Raw genomic sequence first — 26444 nt, forward strand, 5'->3', positions numbered from 1 at the left:
ATGTCGCCAGGAGTTCTCACAAACTTCTTCCGTTGTTGAATGTTCTATGAAGAAAAACGGGACTTCCCCTGACGATCCGTCGAGATCGTATTTAACGTGAGCCCACTTCATGTTAGAAGTCAGAGTTAAACATCAAAAACTTAAACGTTATAAAAGAATCAATTTTTTTAATCAAATATATAACTAAATTCATAAAATACACAAAACTTTTGCATTACAAAGGCATATATGCTTATTTCACTGATTAGCTTAGGTTAGGTAAGATTACCACCAATTGTGCTTCTGCCAATCATCATCGCATGATACGCTCATTTTGAACACGGATCTGATTGGCCACACTGAAGCATACAGGCCGTGATTGGACTGTTCTATAAAAGTCGTTCTACATTAGTCGGCAGTCGCAAGTCGCAAACATTGCGATCAAATCAGCGTCGAGCTAGCTTCATGCGCTTACGACGCTTGCGACGCTGCGATGCGACTAATATAGAATAATCTTTACAGACAAGTGACAAGCTGCTATGCATAGACGTGAACACTAGTGTATATTGAAAGTAATTAAACAAGTCTCTTCTGAAATTTTGTTTGATACAAGATCACTCACAAATAACATTCACAATATTGTGCCGAGATAATTATTTGAATAAAATAATGCCAAAAAGACCAAGAGAATATAAGCAATGGATGAAGGATCCTAATCCAAAAGAGCCGAAGCAAACGAAACATTCAAGAAAGAAACGTCAACGGAAAATTGCTGAACAGGTATGGTTAGGTGCACTATGAAATACTGCAACAAATATTTTAGTTGTTTAGGGAAAAGGGATAAGATAACGACAAAGGTTTACCAATTTTTTATAATTTCTATGATGAAAATAATGATCGATTTTTTGGTAAACTTTTAAATTAGCTACCTCCGATCTGCTTAAAAATTGATTTTTTTTAAATATATTTTTCATCACTGAATACGAATCTAGAAGAATACGAATGTGGAAGAATCATATAATTAAGTTGTTTTGTATATTTTTTAATATGGTAGCCTGAATATGTTCGACCGAAAAATCTTCTAAACCAAAAAAATCTTCTAGATTCATATTTAGCGATGACAAATGGATAGAAAAAACCAAGTTTAAAACAGATCAGAGAGGGATAGCTAATCTAAAAATTTATCGATTTTTTTCAGATTGACTAAAGCTTTGCTTATTATTTGTAATAATTGAAAAACTATTACATGTATTGAAATATTTTTAGATTAAATTTTGACTTTTTAAAGGACGTGTTAATTTTGTCTTGTCCCCTCCCTAACAGCACATGTAGATACTGAGAACAATCTGAGAATATCGCAAAAGTATAATTGTAATATTCTCAGAACATTCTCAAATATACTGCAATGTACGTAGTACGTTCTAGGAATCATCGTATGTCCGCGGTACCATCTTCCATAGAATTTCGCAGGAAGGTCTATAGTTTAAAGACAGTATCAAGATAGGATAAAAATGGGAATGGTGCAGTAGGTCACATATACATGCACACATTTACACAGCCAAGTGCTGAAACGCGCGCGCGTTCATATATTGTATAGGATAATTTAGATTAGGTTAATTAATCAGTCAATTTCTTATTAATTGATATTTTTATTTCAAAATTACGACTGTAAGCGTAAAAATATTTACATAAAACTTACAATATAAAATAAAGTTCTAGAAGCCTAAGCTAGAAAACTTCAAAGAAACGATACTGCGAACTGAAACAGTTTTATGTTAAATTATCTTTTTAAGACATTGTTTAAAAAATAATTAAGAAAATGTATTGTATATTTAACCAAGAACCAAAGAGGTGAGAGGCAATTATAATGCAAGTTTACGAACATAACCTTAAAATATTTTAAGCAAAATAATTTAACAAGTACATAAAAAATAATAAAAATATTACAAAAATCATATACAAACACTATCTAGCTCTTACACTTGTTGTGCCCTTGGTGATAGGGCACGGGTTCGGGATCTGCCAAGGAGTTAGGCCGGGAATCCGGGAATAATCCTTTGACGTTTTTTTTAATAAAAAACAGTCTTCCACATATTTATTGATCTCTTGATTCATTACAAATTCCCTTACTTCTATGTAATCTAGGTTCCGTCAGGAATCCTTGCCTTAGTGTAGTATCACGGAGCCCCAAGTTACTCTTATTCACTTTTAACGAATTGTTATAATTCGCGTTCTTCTAGATTTGTGGTCCCAACGGACATACGTCCGTTTCTTGTGACTGATAGTTTTAGACCCGCCGTCGTGATCTCGCGACGGCGATTTTATATATGTGAAACTGCACTTGATTGCAGTTTTAACGATCTAATTTGCTGACGAAATTCGATCGTTCGTCAGCATTGTCGCGTAAAAAGTGAATTAGGTTTTAATTTTCGCTGCGCGATTTATCCGGTGTCTCGCATGAGCCGGAAACTGAATATTAGATATCTTAATCTAATATGCAATAGATATTTTCTTATATTTTATTAATATATATATATTTTATTATTAATAATTGGTTGTGGTTCTTTGGACCCACAACACACTTTATTCACTATTTTGTGAAATAAAACTTAAAGGAAAAAAGGATTACCTTCGATATCAGTAAAACCTCGGATACGTGGTGTTGCGTGGTGTCACTTGATGCCGGGCAAGCGGGGAAAGGAATTACATATGTAAATGGCGCAGATTAGTGCTGGTCTCGTCAAACCTGAGATTATACGCGCGCGATAGAAGTGCGTACGTATCACTTCCGTACGTTTGAGTCAAACCTGAGATTATACGTGTGCGAAAGAAAACCGAATAATACTGCAAAAGATATTATAGGATTGATCTCAGTATTTAACGGATAATCACAATAGAATGAGTATGAAAATGGGATGATACGCAGAATATCGTGTGCTATTAAGGCTTTTTCCCAATATTTATTGAATATCAACTATGAGAACTAAAAACTATATTCTTAAGACATTTTAAGTATATTATCATTTTTATTAATCATTTAGCTGCACACAGTTTCTATTAAATCTTTAATAAACAAAAAAGAATTATATATGGCACTTATTATATTATACATAGTAATATCAAATAAGATTTATACATGGCATTTATTATACTATACATAGAAATATCATATATGATTGTGATTATGACATATGATTATTTAAATACAAATAAAGTTATGCACACAATTTTATGTATTTATTACTTTGTATTAATAGGAGCAAAATGCAGCTATATGCTCACAAATAGAAGCTCAAATTGTAAATATTGGCTGCACTTGTGCTGAAAGTATACATTCATTAGAGGAAACGTTTACTTGTGATAACTCTCGAAAAAATAATGAAGAGCTCATCCTCAGTGAGGTAAAATTCAGAAAAAATCTTCATCAATTTTCTAATATATATAGTTATTTATAGAAATTTTCATATATAGATTTTGTAATAAAATAGTGTAATATTTATTAGCTACTAAAATATATATTGTATAGAAACAAATCTTAAGAAAAAGTTTTCCGAAATATCTAAACATTACTTTTTATTTCTAGGAAGTTGACACAGATTCTATATTTAGTATTAATGACTTTCCACAACCATGTTCTTTACTTGAAAATACATGGGACACGGTAAATAAACACTTAAACATCTGTTATTATGAAAAAAATTTTCTAACAGAGATAAAGTACCCTGCTTAAAATAATAGATAGGAGATGAATGGATTTCATTACTATAACATAGAATCTTTATGTTGATTGATACGACGAGTTTTTAACCAATGTCATAATACATACACTTCCAATATAGTTTAATAATATTTTAGTAGTATAGCTAGGGGGGGTTCAAACCCAGGGATCTGAGGGGGGTACGGGGGAAAAGGGGAAGAGGGGGTATCGGATTACATAGGAGTGGGGATGACGAGGGGAGGTGCGAGAGAGAGGGAAGGTATCAGATAACAGTGGAGGGAGTAATGACGTCATCGTTTTGGAGGAGAGGGGGTAATTTTGGAGTGGTGGCGGGTATCAGATTACAATAATTCCTGGAAGTGGGGGGATTCCCGGAAGAGATAAGATAAGGATTGTTAATACAAACATGAGTCATCGAGAGATAAGGATTCCTGGAAAAGATAAGGATTCCGAGAACTGTTTACATCCTTTGGTTTTTTTCTACGCATCAAAGTAGAGCGCCATGTTGTCAGAATGTATCATTGTTATGTTTATAGTTTGCAGGTTCGTGCAAGTTTACAGATTGCGTCATCGCTGTATTTAGAACAAAGAGGCAGCATTTGAGCGCCGCTTCTTAGATATCAGAGGGTGTGATAAGGATTGTTTATACAAACGGGTATATAAGGTCCATCATGACCAAGTCGAGGTAACATTCGAAATGTTCATCGCGCTATCGGACGAACGTGACATTCTGAGCCTGACAGCGGAGCAATTAAAATTCGTGCCGAAACTGATTCTTATACAAAACTTTGCTCGGTACGTTGAGTGTCTGTGGGATAGGCTACCGGAACATTTAAGAGCGGATCCGGAAGTGCAAAGTTATCGTCGGTGCTCGTTGCACTACAACCAGCCGTAGCAGCGCGACCACATCGACGGGCCCCCATCGTACAAGAAAGATTGCACTCAGTGCAAACTCAAATAGGTAAAGTACACATTTTTAAAATATCTTTAATACACATTTCTCGAATGCGCAATAACTAATTGGATATTTTTATTTTAATAATTTTTATTTGTTACAGAGATGGAAGACAGTCTCACCTTACGAGAGGAAAATTTGAGTACTCCCACAGATTGGTTAACAACATGTCGGGAATGTAGAAGGAAATATAAAAGCAGTGAGGAAATAATTGAAAAGTATACAACATTTCCTGCCTTCATTAAACCATATATTCCGGATACTATATTTCGCCAACAATTTATCGAATGGACGAATGAAATTGACGACAGTGTACTAGAAGACTCCAAAAAGGAATTTTTGGTGTTTTTGAAAGAATCTATCCTACCGATATTGATGCAAAAGTTGTGCTCGTTATGTGCTCAGGATAGTCTAAAATCAACGATGTCTTCAAGCTACTATAACTATATACATTATACGATACCGAAGCAGTATAGATCCGCGATACTTGAAAAAATTAGAAAAATGCATCCAGAGAAGGGTGCCGACAGCGATACATTCGCACAAAGTACACACAACTCCTCAACATCAAACATCGATCGTCCACATTTTGCAGAACCGGAAGAACGGAGTATGCAACACCTCAGTGCAAGAAAAGAATGAACAATGTTTTTTTGTAGAACCGGGAGAACGGAGTATGCAACACTGAACCATGTATGCGAACCTAATCATTTTTTAATAAAAATATTTATCAATAAAATAATTTGAATTATTATTCCTGTGCCTCATCTTATTCACTGACCTATCCTACTGCGAGATAAGCGACAGATCATATGTCATGAGGATCATATAACTGAGGTGGAATAAAAGTCATACGATATAAATCATTTTTTTTCTTTTATTTACGACGAATAATATAGAGTGAAATAATTAAGTTATACATTTATTCTAAACACCAATAATATACTTCAAGTTTTCTTTTTAATACAAATTATCCGCGGTAAAATATAAATTTAATAGGAACTCTAATATAAACTTAATATATAATTTAAAGATGGGAGGTGAAAGGAGAAAAAATCGCAATAAGATTAATATTAACAAATTTTATTCATATTTTTTGTAAAAGATGTTGCATAGATGAAAAAAAAATTGTTTCAACTGAGCCTCTAACGCCTTTCACGATTACGAGGGGGGACGAGAGGCGCTTGAGTCGTCCTCGGACGAGGCTCGACTACAGCTATCGGCTTGTGGTACACTCCGCAATCTTTACACTTCTCGTATTCGGAATTTTTTCTATTCCGATCCATTTTCTATACTTTTTTCTCCACCGCGTGCACACTTTGAACAGATAAATTTTTCTCTTCCGCACACCTTATATACAGCTCGACACAAAGACGTACGAGAGACGTTCGATAGACGTTCAAAGACGTTCGATAGACGTTCAAAGACGTACGATAGATGTTCTTACGAATAATCTCTTCGCGAGATAAGCGACAGATCATATGTCATGAGGATCATATAACTGAGGTGGAATAAAAGTCATACGAGAGATGTTCAAAGATGTACGATAGACGTTCAAAGACGTTCAAAAACGTTTAAAGACGTACAATAGATGTTCTATAGACGTTCAATAGACGTTCAAAAACGTTCTATAGATGTTCAATACACGTTCGATAGACGTACGAGAGAGACGTTCAAAGACGTACGATAGACGTTGAATAGATGGAAATATCATACGCTGGCCTATCGCCTATCGTCCTGGCAAAACCTTAGATCCGCGATTACTATTCCTCGAAAAGGAAATGCTACTGTCGAGCGAATCATCTCGTCTTCGGCATATTATAAAGAATTATATTGTTGTAAACTATCAGCGGATATCGATAAGAATGTTAGTTAGCGACGAATAGCTTAGCGCCTATCGTCCTGGCGAAACCTTAGATCCGCGATTACTATTCCTCGAAAAGGAAATGCTACTGTCGAGCGAAACATCTCGTCTTCGGCATATTATAAAGAATTATATTGTTGTAAACTATAGTGGATATTGATACGAATGTCAGCTATCTGCGAATATAATAAGATTATAATAAGATTTAGCGGCATCTTTGATGTAAAGGTATATAAGACGGGATTAACTATTGCATCGATGTATTAACTTCGTTGTTCTCAAGGCTCGAGTGGAACGTAAGAAATTATCTGGGGAGCTAGTTATTCGTTTAAAAATGTCTAGTTTGCGGAAAATGATCGATTCGTGTTTGCGATTAACGCGTAGCTTAAACGGGCTCTGCATTGATAATTATTTATCGTCGTTATCCGACAACGACGATAATAATTATGCGGTATTCGCAAAGTTTGCGGGTGCGTGCCCTAGCGCGGTGCTTGCGGTTTTATTCCGTTTGAGGCATTTTTCGATTTATCTCCAGCTCTTGATTATTGCTGGCGAAATAATCGAGACAAGGCGAGCGTTCAACGACAACGAAGAAGAGGATGCGGGAGGCTATATCGCCAGGCTGTCGAATTGCTATCATGGTGCGGTAAAAAATGGTAAGTTTCTATTTTTTATTATGAATATTAAAACAAAGTTTAAAAAAATTAAAATCATTATTTTTTAGGAACGCTACAATATCCAACACCAAAAAAAACCATGGTGGTGGAGGATGTGGCGCGTGGTACGCGTCAAAACCATGACGAGCGAGCTACTCAACGTCTCGGGGTAAGACGTCGAGCAGATACCTCGCCTGAGGCCGGACCCTCGTTTAAGTCGTTGTATACATTATTTATATGAAATAAAATAACAGCATCAATTTTATATTAGGAAATTTTTCAAAAAAATTTAATGTTTCAGCTCGCGCTCGAATTGTTCTAACGCCTGAGCTCGTCGATCTCGTGAGCGACGAATCGACGAGCTCACTTCGCGAGTAGGAAGAGCAGGAAGAGGAATTACAGGCTGAGGAAGAGGAAAAGAATTATGAAGGAGGGGATGAGGAAGACCACGCGCAAGACAGATGGGGAATGGGTGACAGAGGTAAGAAAGATTGAAAATTTTTACAGTTACTTTTATGCTCGAATTTTATTTTTTTTAAACATTAAAATTTTTACAGGATACAGCCCTCCCTGTGATTTCTTACTCTCCCGATTACAATTATCAAACGGGGGAGTAAAATTCTTACTCTCCCGATTACAATTATCAAACGGGGGAATAAAATAAAAAGAAGAAAATCGAGAGGTGAGTTGATTTAACACTACAAATTTTTCAATTTTATATTTTCATACTCAAATTTTTTAATTAATTCATTAATTTTTTTATTTTGACTTTTGCAGTTCAAACAGGTGGTGGTAGAGAAGAAGAGTCGGAGAAAACTTGGTCGGGCGAGGAATCGACTGGCGAAACCGACGACTTCGAAAGCGCGCCGCAGGAACCTCGCGAGGAAAGAACGGAGGAGGAGGAGGAGGAAACGAGGCAAGCGGAGGATATCGATGCGGCAGCGGCGGCGGAAAGGCGTCGGAATAATAATCAGGTCGGCGACCCTGGTGAAAATAGGATGTTTATTAAAAGTTTATAAGAAGTTTGCTGAAGTGTTGAATGGATGTTTTATTTGAGATCTAAAACATTTATGAAAGTGTTTATAAGATGGAAATTTCATTTTTTAATAAATATTATTCATATTAAATAAGTTAATGTTTATTATTATTCCATCTTTCCCCATCCTATTCAACGTCCTATCCTACTGCGAGATAAGCGACAGATCATATGTCATGAGGATCATATAACTGAGGTGGAATAAAAGTCATACGATATAAATCATTTTATTAATATAAATCATTGTTGTGTTACACGTTTGTTACGTTCAAACCACCACTTGTACAATTTGCAAATATTCTGCATAGCGCAATGTCTCGTGTGATACCCGCAGCGCAAGGTTCCGATTACATTCAAGTTCGTCAGGCGTGCGATATCTTCGTAATCCGCATCTATTGTTTCAATCTCGACGAATTCATCCAATAGTTCACGCAGCCACTTTTTCTTCTCGAGTCCTTTCACGTATATCAGAAGCGGTTCCGTACCAATGGCATTGTTGATAAGGCTTTTCATCCGACTGTACGAGACGTGTCCATCTTCCCATCGGAAGCCGTGATGGTGTATCCGTAACCAACACACCAGCGATTTTTCCGATTTCGTCAACAAATACCACGGTATGTGTTCACGAAATACGTAATGAGATAGCGTTTCGCCATCTCGAAGTACCGCTGCTTCTTTCACAATAAAAATGTTGTTGAACGCATAACCTTGCAAGTCGACGAAAATTGGTACGTTCGACATCGTTGTCGATCGTCGGAAAACTAACGTTCCCATTCGCACACGTCTAATTTATAACTTTTCATACGAGTCTGCGCACAATGTTGTTCAGTGGATTATATTCGACCATTCGATCGTGTATAATGAGACAATAGGCGGTGGTGTTGGCCGGTATATTTTCTTTACAATCAAATTCTATTCGCACGTCGACGGTGGCGTTCTTGACAGAGTCGTTTTGTCGCGAACAATCTATGATTACGAACGGACCGGTTATCAAGAAATCATCGATATCCAAATACGTATCGTCCTGTCCATAATAGGCTTTGCGGAAACGCGCATACATGTTGTACAGTATAGCGTATCGATTTTTGTCGAAATCCAAGTTCATGTCGTCGTACGGATAAAAATCTGAATTTAGATGCAGTCTCACATTGGTGAGTTTACAATCGTCAAATTGCGCAGCGTTTTCAGACAGTACATTTTTTCGACCGGTTTGGAGAGCAAAGATTACGTATCGCGGTTTTTCCAATTGCGTCGCGGCTTTGATCGCCCAAGAATGCTTGGTCGTGTTTTGCTGCAGAGGAAACATGTAGACACCTTGGAAATACGGTATTCGCATACGCTTTACCCGACGAGATACACCGAAACGAGAGCGGTATCGTGAATTTGGACGATGTCGACGGGCCGGGCACGCATTGGGTGGCGTACGCCAAGAGAGGCGATCGCGCCGTATACTTTGACAGCTTTGGCAATTTGCAACCGCCGAAGGAGCTTACACGCTACCTCGGAGACACCGATACGATAACGTACAATCGCACAGTCTACCAGACGTACGATCAAACGATCTGCGGACAATTGTGCCTCCTGTTCCTCCGACATTTAAGAATCGATCCGTCATCGATTGACATCAGTCATCGATAGAATCTCGGCAATGTCGCTGACGCTCACTCTAAGCGGTAAAAGCAGTGTTCTCACGGTGGATTATTTTCCATCAATAGATTTGAGCGATAGAGACTACGAGCTCGGCCTAACCACGATGGAGACCTACAAGACGATTCCGAACGTGACAGTAGCGAACAATAAATTTTATTTCGATGACAATGACGAAGAAATTACAATTCCCGAAGGATCGTACGAATTGGACGCCATTGCTTCTTATCTGAAACGCGCGATACTGCAAAAACGAGGAAAAGGTGAAGAGCAAAATTATCCATTGTCACTTCGTCCCAACGTTAATACCATGAAGAGTGAAATCATGTGCGCTTTTCGAATAAATTTTGCCAAACCGAATACCATCGGACCATTGTTGGGATTTTCGACGGGTCGTATACTGGAACCGAAAAAGTGGCACGAATCAGACTCCTCGGTAAACATCATCAACGTAAACATTATTCGAGTGGAATGCAGCATTACCGCGGGTGCGTACGCCAACGACAAGTCGGTGCACACGATACACGAATTTTCACCCAACGTGCCTCCGGGATATAAAGTCTCGGAAACACCGGCGCAAATCATTTACCTTCCGGTCATCGCAAGGAGCGTTACTGATATCACTTTACGTGTGGTGGATCAAGACGGATGATTGATTGATTTTCGTGGAGAGGAGATTACCATCAGACTACACTTGCGGCGACGCGGTGCGAGGAAATGCTCGTGTTGAACGAGAGAAAAAAGCGTTTGATTGAGAAAAAAAATTTGCCGAGGCTCAGTACGACGAACGTAAACTTTTTACAATTGTTGGGATTTGTTGTGAGAAACGCTTAAAGAGATGGATATACTCAACATCGTTGACGAGCCCGTCTTCGACGAACGTATCGTGAAATATGAGATGCACACGTACAATCCGTACGCTAACACAACGTTGGGATACAGCGATGAGATACGAATACCTATACAACAACAGGATTTATACACGTTGCCGTGTGAAAGTTTTCTCTACGTTGAAGGAAAACTCGTTATGAATCCTACTGATGAGAATAGAGATATCGTGTTGAAACCGTGTGAGCTTCGGCGGACGCGGAGTAGCTCGCCGGAATCCAGGTTCGATTGGTTGGGGGTATGTCAATAAAATAAAGGCTCATTTATAACAAGGTAAAGAAACAACGTTTATTAAGTAAGATGTTGAAATGACTTGCTTCAAATGATCTGCTTCAATGCTCGTGTGTACATGCGAAGCGTGTGCGAAGCGAATTCGAAAGAATATACAAGTAGCGTGAGATAAGTAGAAAAGTATCGGTGCGATCGGTATAATGACAATGGTGAAATAATTATTAAAAGCAAACGGCGAAATAATTATTTAAAGCGGCGTGAAATAAATCTGAAGTATCGGCAACGGTGAAACCATTATTTAAGTGAACGGCGAAATAATTATTTAAAGCGGCGTAAAATAAATCTCAAAAAATAACCTTTTCAAAAAAAAAGGTAAAAGAAAAGGCGCCAAGTACACGCTCTTGTCACAACCAAAACAAAACAGTATTGTTTTACATTTAAAAAAAATTACCGTATATATTAAACCTATCAAAGAACCAGTCGTATATATTACCCTTTCAAAAAAAGCTGTCGTACATATTAAAACCTTTCAACAAGTAATGCTGTTGTGTATATTAAAACTATAAAAAAATATGATATCAGGAAATGACGCCAAGTGGGATTAAAGAACTATGAAAAAAGTTGTACACTATTTTTGTAAAACTCTTCTATAAAACTTTTGTACATAAAGCTGTCGTATATATTAAAAAAAAAATCTAAAAAAATGCTGTCGTACATATATTATTATATTGCATACTATATTTCACCATATTTTACATATACTATACTATATATATTATATATATTATTACATATACTATACGATATATATTATTTATAATATTACATATACTATATATATTATAACAAATTAAACTCATAATTAAAAAAAATAAAAAAAATATTTAAAAAATAAAAATATTTTAGCAAAAAAAATTTTTAAATATTAAAAAAATTTAATTAAAATAAAAAAATATTTATTAAAAAACGCAAAAAAACTTGGCGTTGCTACACCTCAAAATATTATAAAGCAAAAAAATTCGTAATAATATAACAATTGACGATTAATTGACATAATGTAATAAGTTGACATCATGTAAGTTAACATGTAGTTTACTGTAGCAACGCCAAGTTTTTTTGCGTTTTTTAATAAATATTTTTTTATTTTAATAAAATTTTTTTAATATTTAAAAATTTTTTTTGCTAAAATATTTTTATTTTTTTAGTATTTTTTTATTTTTTTTAATTATGAGTTTAATTTGTTATAATATATATAGTATATGTAATATTATAAATAATATATATCGTATAGTATATGTAATAATATATATAATATATATAGTATAGTATATGTAAAATATGGTGAAATATAGTATGCAATATAATAATATATGTACGACAGCATTTTTTTAGATTTTTTTTTTAATATATACGACAGCTTTATGTACAAAAGTTTTATAGAAGAGTTTTATAGAAATAGTGTACAACTTTTTTCATAGTTCTTTAATCCCACTTGGCGTCATTTCCTGATATCATATTTTTTTATAGTTTTAATATACACAACAGCATTACTTGTTGAAAGGTTTTAATATGTACGACAGCTTTTTTTGAAAGGGTAATATATACGACTGGTTCTTTGATAGGTTTAATATATACGGCAATTTTTTTTAAATGTAAAACAATACTGTTTTGTTTTGGTTGTGACAAGAGCGTGTACTTGGCGCCTTTTTTTTTACCTTTTTTTTTTGAAAAGGTTATTTTTTGAGATATTATTTCTTTTTTTTTAGTAATTTGTTTTGATTGTGACAAGAGCGTGTACTTGGCACCTTTATTTTACCTTTTTTTTTAAAAAAGGTAATTGATAGATATTTTTTTTTTAATGATATATATACGACAGCGTTTTTTAAAGCTAAAATAATGAAATATCAGTTAGATTTTGCTAAAGACGGCCCATTATCACCCCAGTCGTACTTTCAGTATACAGCATACGACGGTCCTCTTTAATTAATTAAGTTACAAAAATACAAAATTCTGTAAGTATCATATTGTTTCTAGGCCATTGTGTTTTTCTAATTGAAGCATCATCAGCTTCAATCCAATCATGTTCTTTTCTATGCAGGGTGTCCCATTTAACTTGAGACAACTAAATATTTCGAAAAATAAGCATTGTACGAAAAAATGTCCCAAATAAATTTTTAATATTATCAAGGGGGACGTCTGGCTGTATAAAAATTAACCCGCCCCCACCGCCCCTTGGGGGTGGGGGCGGGTGGCAACTTTGAAATTTCAAATAGGAACCTCCATTTTTTTATTACAGATTCGGATTCCTTGGAAAAAAATACGTAAGTTTTGTCCGAGACATTTTTTCGAATCGTGATAGATGGCGCTGTAATCAGTGAAAATTAGTTTTTGCCATTTTCTCTCACCATTGGGGTGCTTTATTTCGGTGAGTCCCCTCGCCTCTCACTATTCAATTACAATAAATGCTCGAAATGATGACTTTCCATTTTGATGCATTTATTAACTCGAGCTTGGAATGCTTGTACACATGTAGAAAGTGTATCTGGCGTTATTTGTGCGCAAGCATATCTAATACGTTCCACCATGTTTTCTCGAGTATTTGGTATTTTTGTATACTCTTTTTCTTTAAGGTAACATAAAATTATTTTAACTTTCAAAATTATTTCAACTTTCTTCTCTAAAGATAAATAATCCATTATTTATTTAATAATGGCTGAAATAAAGAACGCGTAAAAAAACAAGTAGCTAGCGTACCAAAACTATGAGGCATCTACAAATGTAGTAAATTTCTGAAATACTGAAAATACTGAAAAGGAGAAACAAAATAAATGAAAGAAATTAAGTCAGAACAATTCTTCAATAACTGGATTCTTTAAATTTCAAGTCAAGTAAATTTCAGTAATACGTACGCTAGCTACTTGTTTTTTTACGGACGCGTTCTTTATGTCAGTAAATAAATAATGGATTATTTATCTTTAGAGAAGAAAGTTGAAATAATTTTGAAATAATTTTGAAAGTTGAAATAATTTTATGTTACCTTAAAGAGAAAGTGTATACAAAAGTACCAAATACTCGAGAAAACATGGTGGAACGTATTAGATATGCTTGCGCATAAATAACGCCAGATACACTTTCTACATGTGTACAAGCATTCCAAGCTCGAGTTAATAAATGCATCGAAATGGAAAGTCATCATTTCGAGCATTTATTGTAATTGAATAGTGAGAGGCGAGGGGACTCACCGAAATAAAGCACCCCGATGGTGAGAGAAAATGGCAAAAACTAATTTTCACTGATTACAGCGCCATCTATCACGATTCAAAAAAATGTCTCGGACAAAACTTACGTATTTTTTTCCAAGAAATTGGAATCTGCAATAAAAAATAGGGGTTCCTATTTAAAATTTCAAAGTTGCCACCCGCCCCACCCCCAAGGAGCGGTGGCGGCAGGTTAATTTTTACACAGGCAGACGTCCCTAGAGATCCTCAAGGTAGAGATCAGACACCGCCGATCAAAATGTGATTGGCTCCGCCATGTTGTTGTGAAAGCGGAAATATTGTATGGTGAATATAGTAACACATGTATATCGTTCGTTTTTATTATAACGCAATTGAAAGTTGTTTGCTGAGAGATGTAAGTAATTTATTTATTTATGACATTTTTACGTAAGAAGTGCAGTGAAATTGTTATGTCAGAATTTTTATTAAAGTAGAATAAAATGCATTTAAAAATATATACATATATAAGAACATAATTTTATACGCAATCTAACCTAAAAGTACTATTATGAAAACATATTTGAACATGTGTTATGTGTCTAGAATGTTTTGAAATGACGAGTTGCTGTGCGGATTATTGTACGAATTCTGCAAAAAAGGGATTTCGTATGTGTCGAATTCCAAGAGGAGAACGGAGGAAACTTTGGTTGGAACGCATAAACCGTGATGATTTGGGGTTGGAAAATTGTGACAACATGCGTTTATGTCATGTAAATAATAGTAATGTATATTATGTATATGTAACTGTATTAGATATACCTCGGTAAAAAAAGAACGATTTCGATTAATTAACATACAAATTGATAAAGTAAGTTTTAATATCTATCGACACATTTCCAATCGATTTAAATCCATTATGATTAAATAAAAACCAATAATATTCAATAACTCATAAATATTTAAAATACATGTTGATTGATACTGTTTTAAAATGCATTTCAATACAGATGAAAACTATTGAATATGATTGATATCGATTAAAATCTGATACATTTTAATCGATTGGAAATGTGTCAATGGGTATTCAGATTTATTCAAGAAAATTAAGAATTTTTCAATTGGAGCAATTGGATTGTCGTTGTCTTCTACAAAACTATTCAAGAATTATATTAGGTATAATGTTGAAGACATTAACTCATTTGATTTTACAGGCACATTTTTCTCCCGATATGTGGGAAAAATATCCAAATGGCGAATTCAGATGTCTAAAATCAAATGCCGTGCCCACAATTTTTAGAAATCTGAGTGCTATGACTGCAACAGGTATGTATAATAAAATATATTTTGATGTTTCAAAAAATTATGAATATTAAAGTGATATAAGCAGATGCATTAATGACTATATTAATATAATCATAAATTTTTTATAAAAGTTTCAATAAATAGTATAAGTTCGTAATAAATAGATGTATCTGAAACTTTCCTGGAAGCTGAAGGAACATCGCATTTGGGTTGCGAAATGGATTCTAAGATGAATGAAGTCAACGATGCAACAGGTATGTGTAATGAAATTAATCACGATGACTATAAAAGTTATAAATGTTAAAATAATAAAATGCGGTGTAATAATGATTATTATATATATGTATATATGTGTGTTAAAATATCACAAATATTATATTAAGTGAATTGTAATGGGAAATTATTCTTAATTGTTGTGATTGTTATTAAGTATACTATTTCATCCCGCATGTCAAACTTTTCAGGAAGATCTTGTTTGTTACTTATGCTTTTAATCAATATCAATATTTTTTATCAATATCAAAATCAGATATACTAATTATTATATTTAGCAATATTAAATCAGATTTTTTTTAATTGCGAATGAGGGATATGAAAGATTTTACAAAGCGGCTCTTAAAATTTGTTATTATGTGTACAAAATGTACATTAGATTGATAAAATAGATACATTGTAATTAATTATCACATTTATTGTTGATAGATACAACTGATAACTCCCAAGGATCTGTATTAAATTCTGGCAACAAAAATACGTTAAGTAAGCCTATGACATATTCAACGCTTGAACGTTGCAACTGCACTACATCGCAGAATTTGGGGAAGCTACTAAGAAGAAGTGAACAGTTGAGGGCTAACATGAAAAGAAAACTTGCAAGTATGAAGAAGGACTTGAAGCGTTTAAAAAGAGAAGTGCGTTTTGATAAGCATGCATCTAAGATTTTTGATAAAAATCAAATAAAATTGCTTTGCAATGAATATAAAAGAATGCCGCGTTGGTGTGAGAAAACTCTAGTTAAGGCTTATTCGCTAAAGTTTGCATGCGGTACGATGGGATATAACGAATTGATACGCCAAAATTTTCCTTTACCAAGTATTAGAACTCTAAGCAGGAAATTAGAAAATTTAAAATTTAATAGTGGGATAAGTGAGGAAATTTTTCAATTTTTAAAGATTAAAGTTTCTCAATTTGAAAAACAAACTGATAAAAACTGTGTGTTAGTGCTGGATGAAATGTCCATTACTCCGGGAAAATTTTACGACCATAGTTCTGGTACTTTGTATGGACATGTCACTATATCGGGGAAGAAACAAGAAAATATTGCAACTCATGCATTGTGTTTCATGTTAGCTGGGTTAGCTGGTAGATGGAAGCAGACCGTGGCATATTATTTTACAGAAACAACGACCCCAGGAGGTATTTTAAAATCAATAGTAACCGAAATTATTTCGAAGGCGGAAAATATAGGCTTATCAGTCCAAGCTGTTATTTCAGATATGGGTACTAACAATCAGTCAATGTGGAAGGAATTCGGTATAAAAATATCGCGAACAATGCAGATTAATTATTATTGCAAACATGTTTGCGATGCAAATCGTAAATTGTACTTTTGCTCAGATGTTCCGCATGCATTAAAAAATATTGTTCGCGGACTTCTACTTAACAAAGTATTCAAAATACCGCAATACTTTGTTGACAAATATAACTTGCCAACTTGTAATGTTAAAGCTTCCTATTTGTCTGATGTAATAAAAGAAGATGAAAATTGTGATTTAAAATTAGCGCCAAAAATGAAGAAAGATTCTGTAGAAGGAAATAAGCATCATTTTCAAAAAATGAAAGTATCTAATGCTATGAGCATTATGAGCCATGAAATTAGTTCTGCATTGCGATTTTTATGTCATGAAAATCTAAAAGATGAACGTCAGAGTACTGCATGGTTTATTTCAGTTGTACGGCAATGGTTTGATTTAATGACAAATCGAAAATTATCATTGGCTTTAAGTAAGTTAAAAGATGAAAAATTTAAAGAAGCTATAGATTTTCTTAATGAAGTAATAGTGCTGTTTAGAGACTTAACTGTGGGAGATAAAGGTCATTGGAAACCGTTCCAAGCTGCTGTAATTTTATCAACTCTGACTGTAATTGATTTATCGCAATATCTTATAAATGATTGTGACTTTCAATTTCTTTTAACATCGCGTCTTACTCAAGACTGTCTAGAAAATCTGTTTTCTGCTGTTAGGAGAAAAAATGTTGTTCCAAATGCTGTTCAATTTAAGAATAACTTAAAACTAATTAGTTTTTCCCAATTTATGAAAAATGTTAGCAACAGTAGTTATCAAGAAGATGACCGAGAGTATCTTTCAGAATTTTTAAATGTCATACTAGAAAACCGTACTTCAGATACACACGACACAAATCAATCAGCAATTTACACAGAGATTTGCAAGTACCTCAAAACACGCACTATTACTTTAAATAATACGGACATAAACAAATTGCATCATGTAGCTGGTTATTTAATAATGAATATTTTTAAAAACGAAAATGCTTGCAAAGCATGTATATTTGCAACAGGAACAAAAAATGCAAATTTTTATCACTACAGTACATTAACGCGCATTAGAGCTCGTCAAAGTAACACTTTATTTTTTATTAATGCAGCAACATTACGTTTTTTTATTCAAATCGAGACAAAGTTTAGAATATTTCGTGAATATATGAATAACCACAAAGAAAGCGGCAATTTAAAGAAATTCTTTATGGAAAGCTGCCAAAAAATACCATTTACTCTTCCACTATGTCACAACTTAAAAACTAAAATTATTTCGCGGTATTACACGTTACGCATGAAAGTATTATTTCGAAAAATGCCTGTACCAAAGACTGTAACATATTCTAGTAAGAGCATGGCGATGCATCATTATATGCTGTGATTAAAGTAGTTCTTAATTTCTGTGATAAATATTCAGTATTTACTTATGTAATAAAAGTAATTTATTAAATATGCTTCTTATTTTTTCCTTATTATAATTATAGTTAATCACTATGAACTAAATTTTATTAATTTCAGGTGCTGTAATAATCGACTGCAAGATTATGTCTTGGTGAATAATCGCAGTTATTCTCATTTGTATATACTGTATTTGTATACTTATTTATGAAATTGTAATTAAATATAAAAATTGTAAGAAGAATTGTAAAATTTGATAATAAAGAATTTATTGCGTCAACATAAAGAACTACTGCTTAAAATTCTCGGGTGAATATAATTTGTATTCGAATTTAATACGTTTTGCACGGCTTTTGTCAATTTTGTCTATTTTTACACACTTTAGACTCACAATTTTATTGACGACAAATTATTTTTTTCTACCAATTGTATTTTATTGTAATGAACAAGTAGTGTTACGTGATATATTGACATTATAATATTGGCGCGTACTTTCAAAATTCCACGTCATTTCCGGTTTCACAACATCATGGCGGAGCCTATTCTATTGTCTGATCTCTACCTTGAGGATCTCTAGACGTCCCCCTTGATAATATTAAAAGTTTATTTGGGACATTTTTTCGTACAATGCTTATTTTTCGAAATATTTAGTTGTCTCAAGTTAAATGGGACACCCTGTATATATTACAACGTTTATAATTATCTATTTCATTTAGTCTCTATTAGGCCCTGACCTATTATCATCTCTTTCAGTTTAATAAATAATTTAATTATAGTTGGTATAAATAGAATTACAAACTCGTATTACATAGTTAAATTAAATTTGCAATTTATAAGTGGCATTCAAAAACGATATTCAAATACATTGAGTACATGAGTTAGATAATTAATTAAATATGTTAGTACGTATTATTCATTTGATTAGTTATTAAAAAACAATATACTACATATAATTATTTTTAACATGTTCACAATTTATACTGACAATGAAAAATAGAAACTAGCAGATATTACATTATATTACCACGATTTGGCCGTTCTGCACGTGCGCGACGTCTGTAGCCTGCGTACGGGATATATGTATAGGTACAACGCTTGCGCACAACGCACAGAGTCTGCTCTAAAGTGAGAAACAAATATCATCCGCACCGTAATATTTTTCGAAACTCTCAAGCACAATCAGCAATGTAGGAGTATTACACATATTTTATTTCACACACGTATACCGCTGTGTGGCCAGATTTGAGACACAAACAGCAGCAGCAGCAGCAGGAATAAAAGGATTACCGCATATATGCGCAAGTCACATTGTACATGTGAGCTCCGCGCTTCGCATGTACATGGCTTGCGCATGCGTTGCCGGCGATACATGCCGATATGTGTACATCTGGGCTGCGTTCCAAAACTCTACTCTGAGTAGCGGAGTTAACTCTACGCAGTTCCAAAATACAGAGTGATTAACTATATGGGCGGAGCTTAAGCGTTCCAAAAGTTAGAGTAAAGTACGCCGGAGTTAACTCTATGAACCCTGCTTTCGAGGTGGGTTAAAAGAGTAAGGCTGGTATTACTCTCTATCCAAGAGCCAATTGCTACGTCCGATGGCTCGTTGTACGACAAATGTAATACCAGCCTAAGTTTAGTATCAGAAAGAAATAGAAAAAAATTTTAAGGTTATAATTATTATTAATATTGGGATTATTATTTTTGATTGTAATGGCTCTAAAGTTAATTAAAGGTATTCATACCCTTATTACCACTGAAAATGGAATGCCAGTGCAACAAAACGGATCATTTTTAGTAATGGATGTGAGAGGTAAGTAAAAAAATATTTATATTGAAATTTTTTTACAATCTTTTCCGAAAAAGGAAAAATTGCCATGTCTTTAATTTCTCCTCAGATTAATCTAACACAGATTTTTTACTGAAATATTTATATTAATGTTAGATGTATATATATATCTAAATTGTATACATATATATATATATATATATATATATTTATATATATAGTTATAATCTATCTTACACATAAACATGCGCGCCCACGCGCTATAATTAGAATTATAAATATTAGATTTAATATTTATATTATCCATCTCTCTCTCTCTCTTTTTTAGAATGAACATTTATATGTGAATATTGTATATTTATATGTATATTTTTAATATACACATTCTTTATAATATCATGTTTATGATTTAATTTGTTTAATTTGTTAATTAATTTGTATTTTTGTAGACAATAGTATCCTTACAGTACTTGACACAGAGACAATGCGAGAGTTTTACAATTTAAATCCTAAGAATCCAAAAAATATATGTGTAGATATCAATAAAAAGCTTAATTGTCAACAAAAAGGTAAATCTATATTATATGATCGTGATTTTTATTAATTTTTTAACGAATTAATTTTGTTATGATTGCTATTTATTATAATATTTGTTGCACATATATACTGTTCACTTACAATCATATATATATATGTATGTATGTATGTATGTATGTATTTCTTTTTTCAGATTTAAGAAAAAATGAAACAATTACTTCTGATAATTTTATAAAAAATATTGAAGATGTCACTGCTTCTAGCAGAGCTTCTAATAAAGATGCTGGTGAGCTAAAAAAATTATATTTATAAATTGAAACTGTCACATATTTTTATTACTATACTTTTTTATATGTTTGTAATTGTATTGTATTCATTACTTATTATAGCTACATTTTGCTATATGCCAACAGAAAAATAAATCTATTAATCATACTTCTAATTAATTTTCTAATGAATTAATTTTTGTAACGATTTGTCACTATTTATTATAACATTTTTATATATTGTTTATTTAACAATCATAAGATTAAATATTATATTGTTTACATATATATATATATATATATATATATATATATATATATATATACAATATATTTTTTTTTTTTTCAGATTTAAAAGAGAATGAAACTTCTCATAATTTTTTACAACATATTGAAGATGGTACTGATTCTAGTAAAGATTCTAATAAAGATACTAGTAAGCAAAAAAAATATATTAATTACCTTAAATATGTCACATTTTTTTTTCTTATACTTTTTTATATGTTTATAATTATACTGTATTCATTGCTTGTTATAGCTACATGGGAACATTCTGCTACATGGGAACATCCAACAATTATGCTTCTCATTTCTTTATATAAAGATCATCTTACATTATTCAAGAATGATAAAATAAGAAATGAGGTTGTATGGAAAAAGATTGCGGATTGTTTAAAAGAAAAAGGTTATATATATACTGCAAAACAAACTGAAAATAAATGGAAAAATCTAAGGAAAAGTTATATAAAAACAAAAGATCATAATTCAAAGTCAGGAGCGTCATTTAAGAAATGTAAATACTATGATGAAATGGAAGAAATTTATGGAAAATCTCATATTGTGCAGCCTGTAGCCATTGCATCAAATCTTTCACAAAAAATTGTATCTATTTCAACTGACGAAGAACAAAGATCTGATAGAGAAAATGAGGACATAGTACCTCCTCCAAAGAAAACTAAAATGGAAAAACAATTGCATGTATTAACAGAATACATGGACAAAAATGAAAAAGCGAAAGAAAAAAGGCATAAAGAAAGATTAGAATATCAAAAAGAAGCTATAGAAACTTACAAGCAATTAATGAGCAAGTTATTGGATAAATTATAAACATCTTCTCTTTACGTTTAAACACTTTTGCTTTTTATTTTATAAGTTACAAATTTATGAAGCATCTTAAATAATATTTTATTGTTTATTTAAATCATAACATATATTAGTATTTAATGTTCGCGTGTTATACTATTAATATAATTTATATAATATTATAAGTTATGTTTAAAAAATTACAGTATTATGCGTTATGTTTAAAAAATTGCAGTATTATGAGTTATATTAAAAAAAATTGCAGTATTATGAGTAATGTTTAAAAAATTGCAATATTATGAGTTATGTTTAAAAAAGCAGTATTATATTAAATAACAATTATATTCGTTCTCTATATAAACATATTGCTAAATAATTGCGTTTTGCTGCACCCTCGTTATCATGATCTCTATGCTGCTCTTCTCTTTCAAAAATTTCTATATTTTGATTTTCTTCTGTACCTTCTAAAATGTAATTTTCAATGTCATCAATATTTTGTAAACAAATATTATGAAGAACACAGCAAGCCAAAATTGTCTGTGATATTAAATCCACTCTCGTCATATCTAAATATTTCAGGCGTCTAAATCGGCCTTTTAATAATGCAAAGGCACGTTCTATCGTTTGCCTCGTTTGAGATAATATATGATTAAAATTATTTTCGACCTGTAACATATAAAAATAGTACATATAATAATAGTACATATAATAACAATAACACATACAAAGTTTGATGAAAGTGATTCTTAATATATTAATTTCAATATCTTAACATTATAGTTTCTTCAAATTTACCTGTGACAAGTGACCATTATCTCTATAAGCTGTTAAACACCATTTATACAAAGGATAAGCTTTATCTCCTATAATATATTCTTCATTAGGGAAAAAATTGCGATAATTTCTGTTGACATTGTGCCAAAAGTCTGAATTATGGAAAACTCTGACGTCACTCACAGATCCAGGATAACCAACGTAACAATCAGTGAAATATAAATCTGCATTACATATTGCTTGTAAAGTTACAGCATATCTGCATTTTCTTGTTAAATAGGATCGCGTGTCTACCTACAATCAATTCATATTTTCATTAATCAAAGAATATATTAAATTTAAAAAAAAATAAAACTATAAAAATACTTACAGATGGTGCTGGAATTTCAATGTGCGTACCGTCAATAGCACCAAGAACATGGTATTAAGACCTGCTATTCGTTTAAATTTTTCAGTAACAGTATTCATGTCATTTACAGATGGCCATTTGATCACATTATTTGAGATATTACACAGAACCTGCACAACACGTCGCACACAATGATTTAATGACGACTTTGCCAAATTAAATTTAAGTCCCACTGATCTATAAACAATAGATATATTTCATTATTGAATATCTTATAAAAATTATCATTTACAAATGCATACTCTGTAGCAACCTGTAAGAATCAGGAGTCGCCAATAACCACAAAGTTGCGAGTAACTGTACTCTCGGTGATATATAGGATCTTCCTATTTTATTACGTTTTGATAACATTAAACTTAAATTGTTTTCTAATAAATGAAAACAGCGTGGTGTCATACGAAAATGTTCTTTAAAATGATGTGTTGTAAATCTGGGTATTACATTATCTACATAACCTTCTATGCGAACATTTTTTTTTCGTTTTCCTCTTAATTGAGAAACTTGAACCATATAATATAATTCACCCATTTCGCTTTCACTTTCGCTTTTGCTTATAAGATCTAAATTTAAAATATTTTTTGTAAATATTTCATTGCAAATAGCAATGACACTTATTAAACTATTTTTATTTTGTTCCGCCATTTTGCTTCACTCTACTGCGTTCAAAATCTATTCGACTTGGTAACTTACTCTCGCTTACTCTTCTCCCCACTACTCTGGGTTTCATAAAGTTAATAGAGTAAAGTTTTGGAACGCAGCCCTGAGATACTAGCCATCTATCGGCAAGAATTTATAAAGTACATCCCAGACGACTGAAATAATTTTCATAGTTTTCATGACATTTCGACTTTAGACTTTAATATCTTTATTTATACAGCATATAGAGCAAAAACAAGCATACTTTTATTATATATTTTGGGTAAGCGCTATCGATTGAGCCTATTTTTAAATCGATCGGCTCAGGCATTACTGAGATCCGATAATCTCGGCTCGTCTCAACTTTCGGTCTCGCGTAAAGATACACGGTCGGTCTTGCGCTGCGCGTGAACTTGACGCGAGACACTGCCGTGTCTCTTGATCTGAAGTATCGGCAACGGTGAAACAATTATTTAAGTTTGACGTGAGGCGTCTTGATGCGATCAGCGAGAGCGCAAGCGCGGATGATCGTGTCGTAGCGGTTGGTACAACGCAACGCTCGTCGGCGAGTGCGTTCGTGATGGTACCGCGAGTCCGTTCGATCGTAGATCGTGACGGGTCGCTCGACGGCGCGGATTGGTCGACGCAGTTTGCCCGCCGGATGGATTCTGCGGATAAATCCCGGTGCGCGGCAACGTGAAATTAGGACCATGACGTCGAGTACGCTCGACGGGAGTACGAGAACGCTCGTACTAGAGGCTTTGAGGCCGAATCTGGTCGGCGGACGTACGAGAACGCTCGTACGAAGGCGGATTTAGAGCGGCGATCCGACTAAGTATAAAGGAATGCCCTATATACGAAGATCGATGCCTGGAGGAGCCGAGTACGCTCGACGGGTATACGAGAACGCTCGCATCGGAGATAGAAATGGTACCGAGGACGCTCGTGTACCTGGAAGAAGGCATAGAATCCGAGTACTCTCGGCGGACTACGAGAACGCTCGCAGCAGGATTGTTCGCTGTCTAGCAGCGAACAGGATCTGGTGAGAAGACGTCCCAAGCAACATTAGTGACTGTTTGTCGACTGTAAGTCGACTTGTTCCAGTCAACTATCTGCCGACTATTGAAGTCGACTTGATGCCAACTGCTACAGTCTTGCAATCTATATTGCCGACTGTGATTCGACTTTTTCTAGTCAACTGTCTGTCGACTTTTACAGTCGACTTGATGCCAACTGCTGCAGTCCTGCAATCTATAACCTATACATTCCTCGCTCTTTATGCCATTATTCTTAATTGTTATTCCATTCTGGTGAGTGTGAACAAGCGAGAATATCGTATTTTTGTTATTTAGTGCGTGCAGAAAAAAAGAACAGAAAGTGCATTTGCGAATAATCTAACAGCAAGGTAAGCGAATATTATTAACATCAAATAATATAATTACATCAAGAATTTATATTGTTTCTTTCAACTTGGGTTCAACAGAATATTTGTTTAATTCTGATTTATTCTGCGGTACAATCGTCTATACAAACAAATATCCCATCAAATATGGATATACCAATTTGAAATTTGATATTTGTTATGTAGTTATTTATAACCCTGTAAACGAAAATGTAGTAAGGAATTGAAATGGGATTGCCAGGAATTCAATTAACAATTTTCCGAATCCCATTTTTATTAAAAATGGAATTGGATGATCATTCTAATTCCATTTTTTTACAAAATGGAATTTGGAAAATTGTTAATTGAATTCCCGGCAATCCCACTTAATACATTTTTGTTTGCCGGGAAGTCAATGTTAATAATGGGCCTCGTATGTATGATGCATGTGATAATAATTTTTGGTTATGTTCGTTGGCTGCTCGATGCTCGATGTCGTTCCTTCCAATTATAACATTGCTGCTTTGTTCCCTTTTGCACATTCAATTTTAATAATATTATTATATATGCATTATTTAGAAAATCCTCTTTCACTCATAAGTTGATATAGGCTTGATGTTAGCTGAACAAGCAGTTTTTATGTTAGGATAAAGACATATATATGTATATACAGGGTGTCAATTAAGTCCCGGGACGGCTGAATATTTTCTCATGTAAGGTATTTTTGAAAAAGGTCAAGGTCATTTCTGAAGTAATTTTCAACGAGGAATTCAACGGTGACCTTTAATTTGACCTTGAGCTTGACCTTCAAGGTCATTTCAAGGTTAGGTTAGGTTTTTTAAATAGAAACCCCTATTTTTGATTCCAAAATCTAATAGCTGGTGTCAAGAGCTTTTTAAAACACTATAATGAAATTATTTTTCATTAAGTACTTTTCGAGTTAAGGCTTGTAAATTACAGTATTTTGACATAAAATACAAAATATCTTGTAAAACATTCAATTTTTGGGAATCTTACCTTAATACTTTTATGCATAAAATAATGAGACAAATAAATTGGTATAAAGAAAACACATTGGTTTTAAAAAAAAGTATGCAGTTGCATGTTGCAAACTACATA

At 33.3% G+C, this 26444-nt stretch overlaps 3 protein-coding genes and 1 long non-coding RNA gene across 6 annotated transcripts; 3 read left to right on the forward strand and 1 right to left on the reverse strand.

Moving 5' to 3' along the window:
* The first annotated feature begins 648 nt into the window (after window positions 1-648).
* On the forward strand, window positions 649-8191 carry LOC137001657 (RNA polymerase II-associated factor 1 homolog). The gene is made up of 5 exons (XM_067360765.1): window positions 649-759; window positions 7052-7172; window positions 7241-7341; window positions 7551-7653; window positions 7950-8191. Exons 1-5 carry the CDS (start codon window positions 649-651, stop codon window positions 8189-8191), a joined length of 678 nt encoding a protein of 225 aa, XP_067216866.1.
* Window positions 8192-14443: 6252 nt separating this feature from the next.
* On the forward strand, window positions 14444-18788 carry LOC137001437 (uncharacterized). Of its 2 annotated transcripts, none has more exons than XR_010891451.1 (6): window positions 14444-14607; window positions 14796-14972; window positions 15404-15515; window positions 15659-15748; window positions 16197-16405; window positions 18571-18788. XR_010891451.1 is itself a non-coding variant. In XM_067360276.1 (6 exons), the coding sequence occupies exons 2-6, from the start codon at window positions 14807-14809 to the stop codon at window positions 18577-18579; spliced, it is 576 nt and encodes a 191-aa protein (XP_067216377.1). In that variant the 5' UTR covers window positions 14451-14607; window positions 14796-14806; the 3' UTR covers window positions 18580-18788. The 2 variants fall into 2 exon arrangements, 1 of the variants encoding a protein (XP_067216377.1); XM_067360276.1 differs by having other exon boundaries at window positions 14451-14607; window positions 14796-14962.
* Window positions 18789-19820: 1032 nt separating this feature from the next.
* Window positions 19821-22150, forward strand: LOC105670640 (uncharacterized). Of its 2 annotated transcripts, XM_067360384.1 has the most exons (5): window positions 19821-20263; window positions 20689-20808; window positions 20970-21062; window positions 21392-21478; window positions 21581-22150. In XM_067360384.1, exons 1-5 carry the CDS (start codon window positions 20164-20166, stop codon window positions 22147-22149), a joined length of 969 nt encoding a protein of 322 aa, XP_067216485.1. In that variant the 5' UTR covers window positions 19821-20163; the 3' UTR covers window position 22150. The 2 variants fall into 2 exon arrangements, with proteins under 2 accessions (XP_067216485.1, XP_067216484.1); XM_067360383.1 differs by having other exon boundaries at window positions 19822-20263; window positions 21392-22150.
* Window positions 21407-25792, reverse strand: LOC137001475 (uncharacterized). Its single transcript, XR_010891480.1, has 4 exons — window positions 23562-25792; window positions 23270-23485; window positions 22921-23193; window positions 21407-22791 (listed from the first exon to the last, which is right to left on the reverse strand). It is a non-coding gene; the product is annotated as an uncharacterized lncRNA (long non-coding RNA).
* Between the last annotated feature and the right edge of the window lie 652 nt (window positions 25793-26444).

This window comes from Linepithema humile, chromosome 8 (genome assembly GCF_040581485.1).
Source record: "Linepithema humile isolate Giens D197 chromosome 8, Lhum_UNIL_v1.0, whole genome shotgun sequence".
In the NCBI taxonomy this organism is placed as follows: Eukaryota; Metazoa; Arthropoda; class Insecta; order Hymenoptera; family Formicidae; genus Linepithema; species Linepithema humile.

Coding starts and splice junctions, on each gene's coding strand:
- LOC105670640 (XM_067360383.1), top strand. CDS start 20,164: ATGGCTCTAAAGTTAATTAAAGGTATTCATACCCTTATTACCACTGAA. Junction 20,264..20,688: donor TTTAGTAATGGATGTGAGAG/GTAAGTAAAAAA, acceptor GTATTTTTGTAG/ACAATAGTATCCTTACAGTA. Junction 20,809..20,969: donor GCTTAATTGTCAACAAAAAG/GTAAATCTATAT, acceptor TTCTTTTTTCAG/ATTTAAGAAAAAATGAAACA.
- LOC137001657 (XM_067360765.1), top strand. CDS start 649: ATGCCAAAAAGACCAAGAGAATATAAGCAATGGATGAAGGATCCTAAT. Junction 760..7,051: donor AACGGAAAATTGCTGAACAG/GTATGGTTAGGT, acceptor ATTTATCTCCAG/CTCTTGATTATTGCTGGCGA. Junction 7,342..7,550: donor GAGCTACTCAACGTCTCGGG/GTAAGACGTCGA, acceptor CTTCGCGAGTAG/GAAGAGCAGGAAGAGGAATT.
- LOC137001437 (XM_067360276.1), top strand. CDS start 14,807: ATGACGAGTTGCTGTGCGGATTATTGTACGAATTCTGCAAAAAAGGGA. Junction 14,963..15,403: donor ACAACATGCGTTTATGTCAT/GTAAATAATAGT, acceptor TTGATTTTACAG/GCACATTTTTCTCCCGATAT. Junction 15,516..15,658: donor GAGTGCTATGACTGCAACAG/GTATGTATAATA, acceptor CGTAATAAATAG/ATGTATCTGAAACTTTCCTG.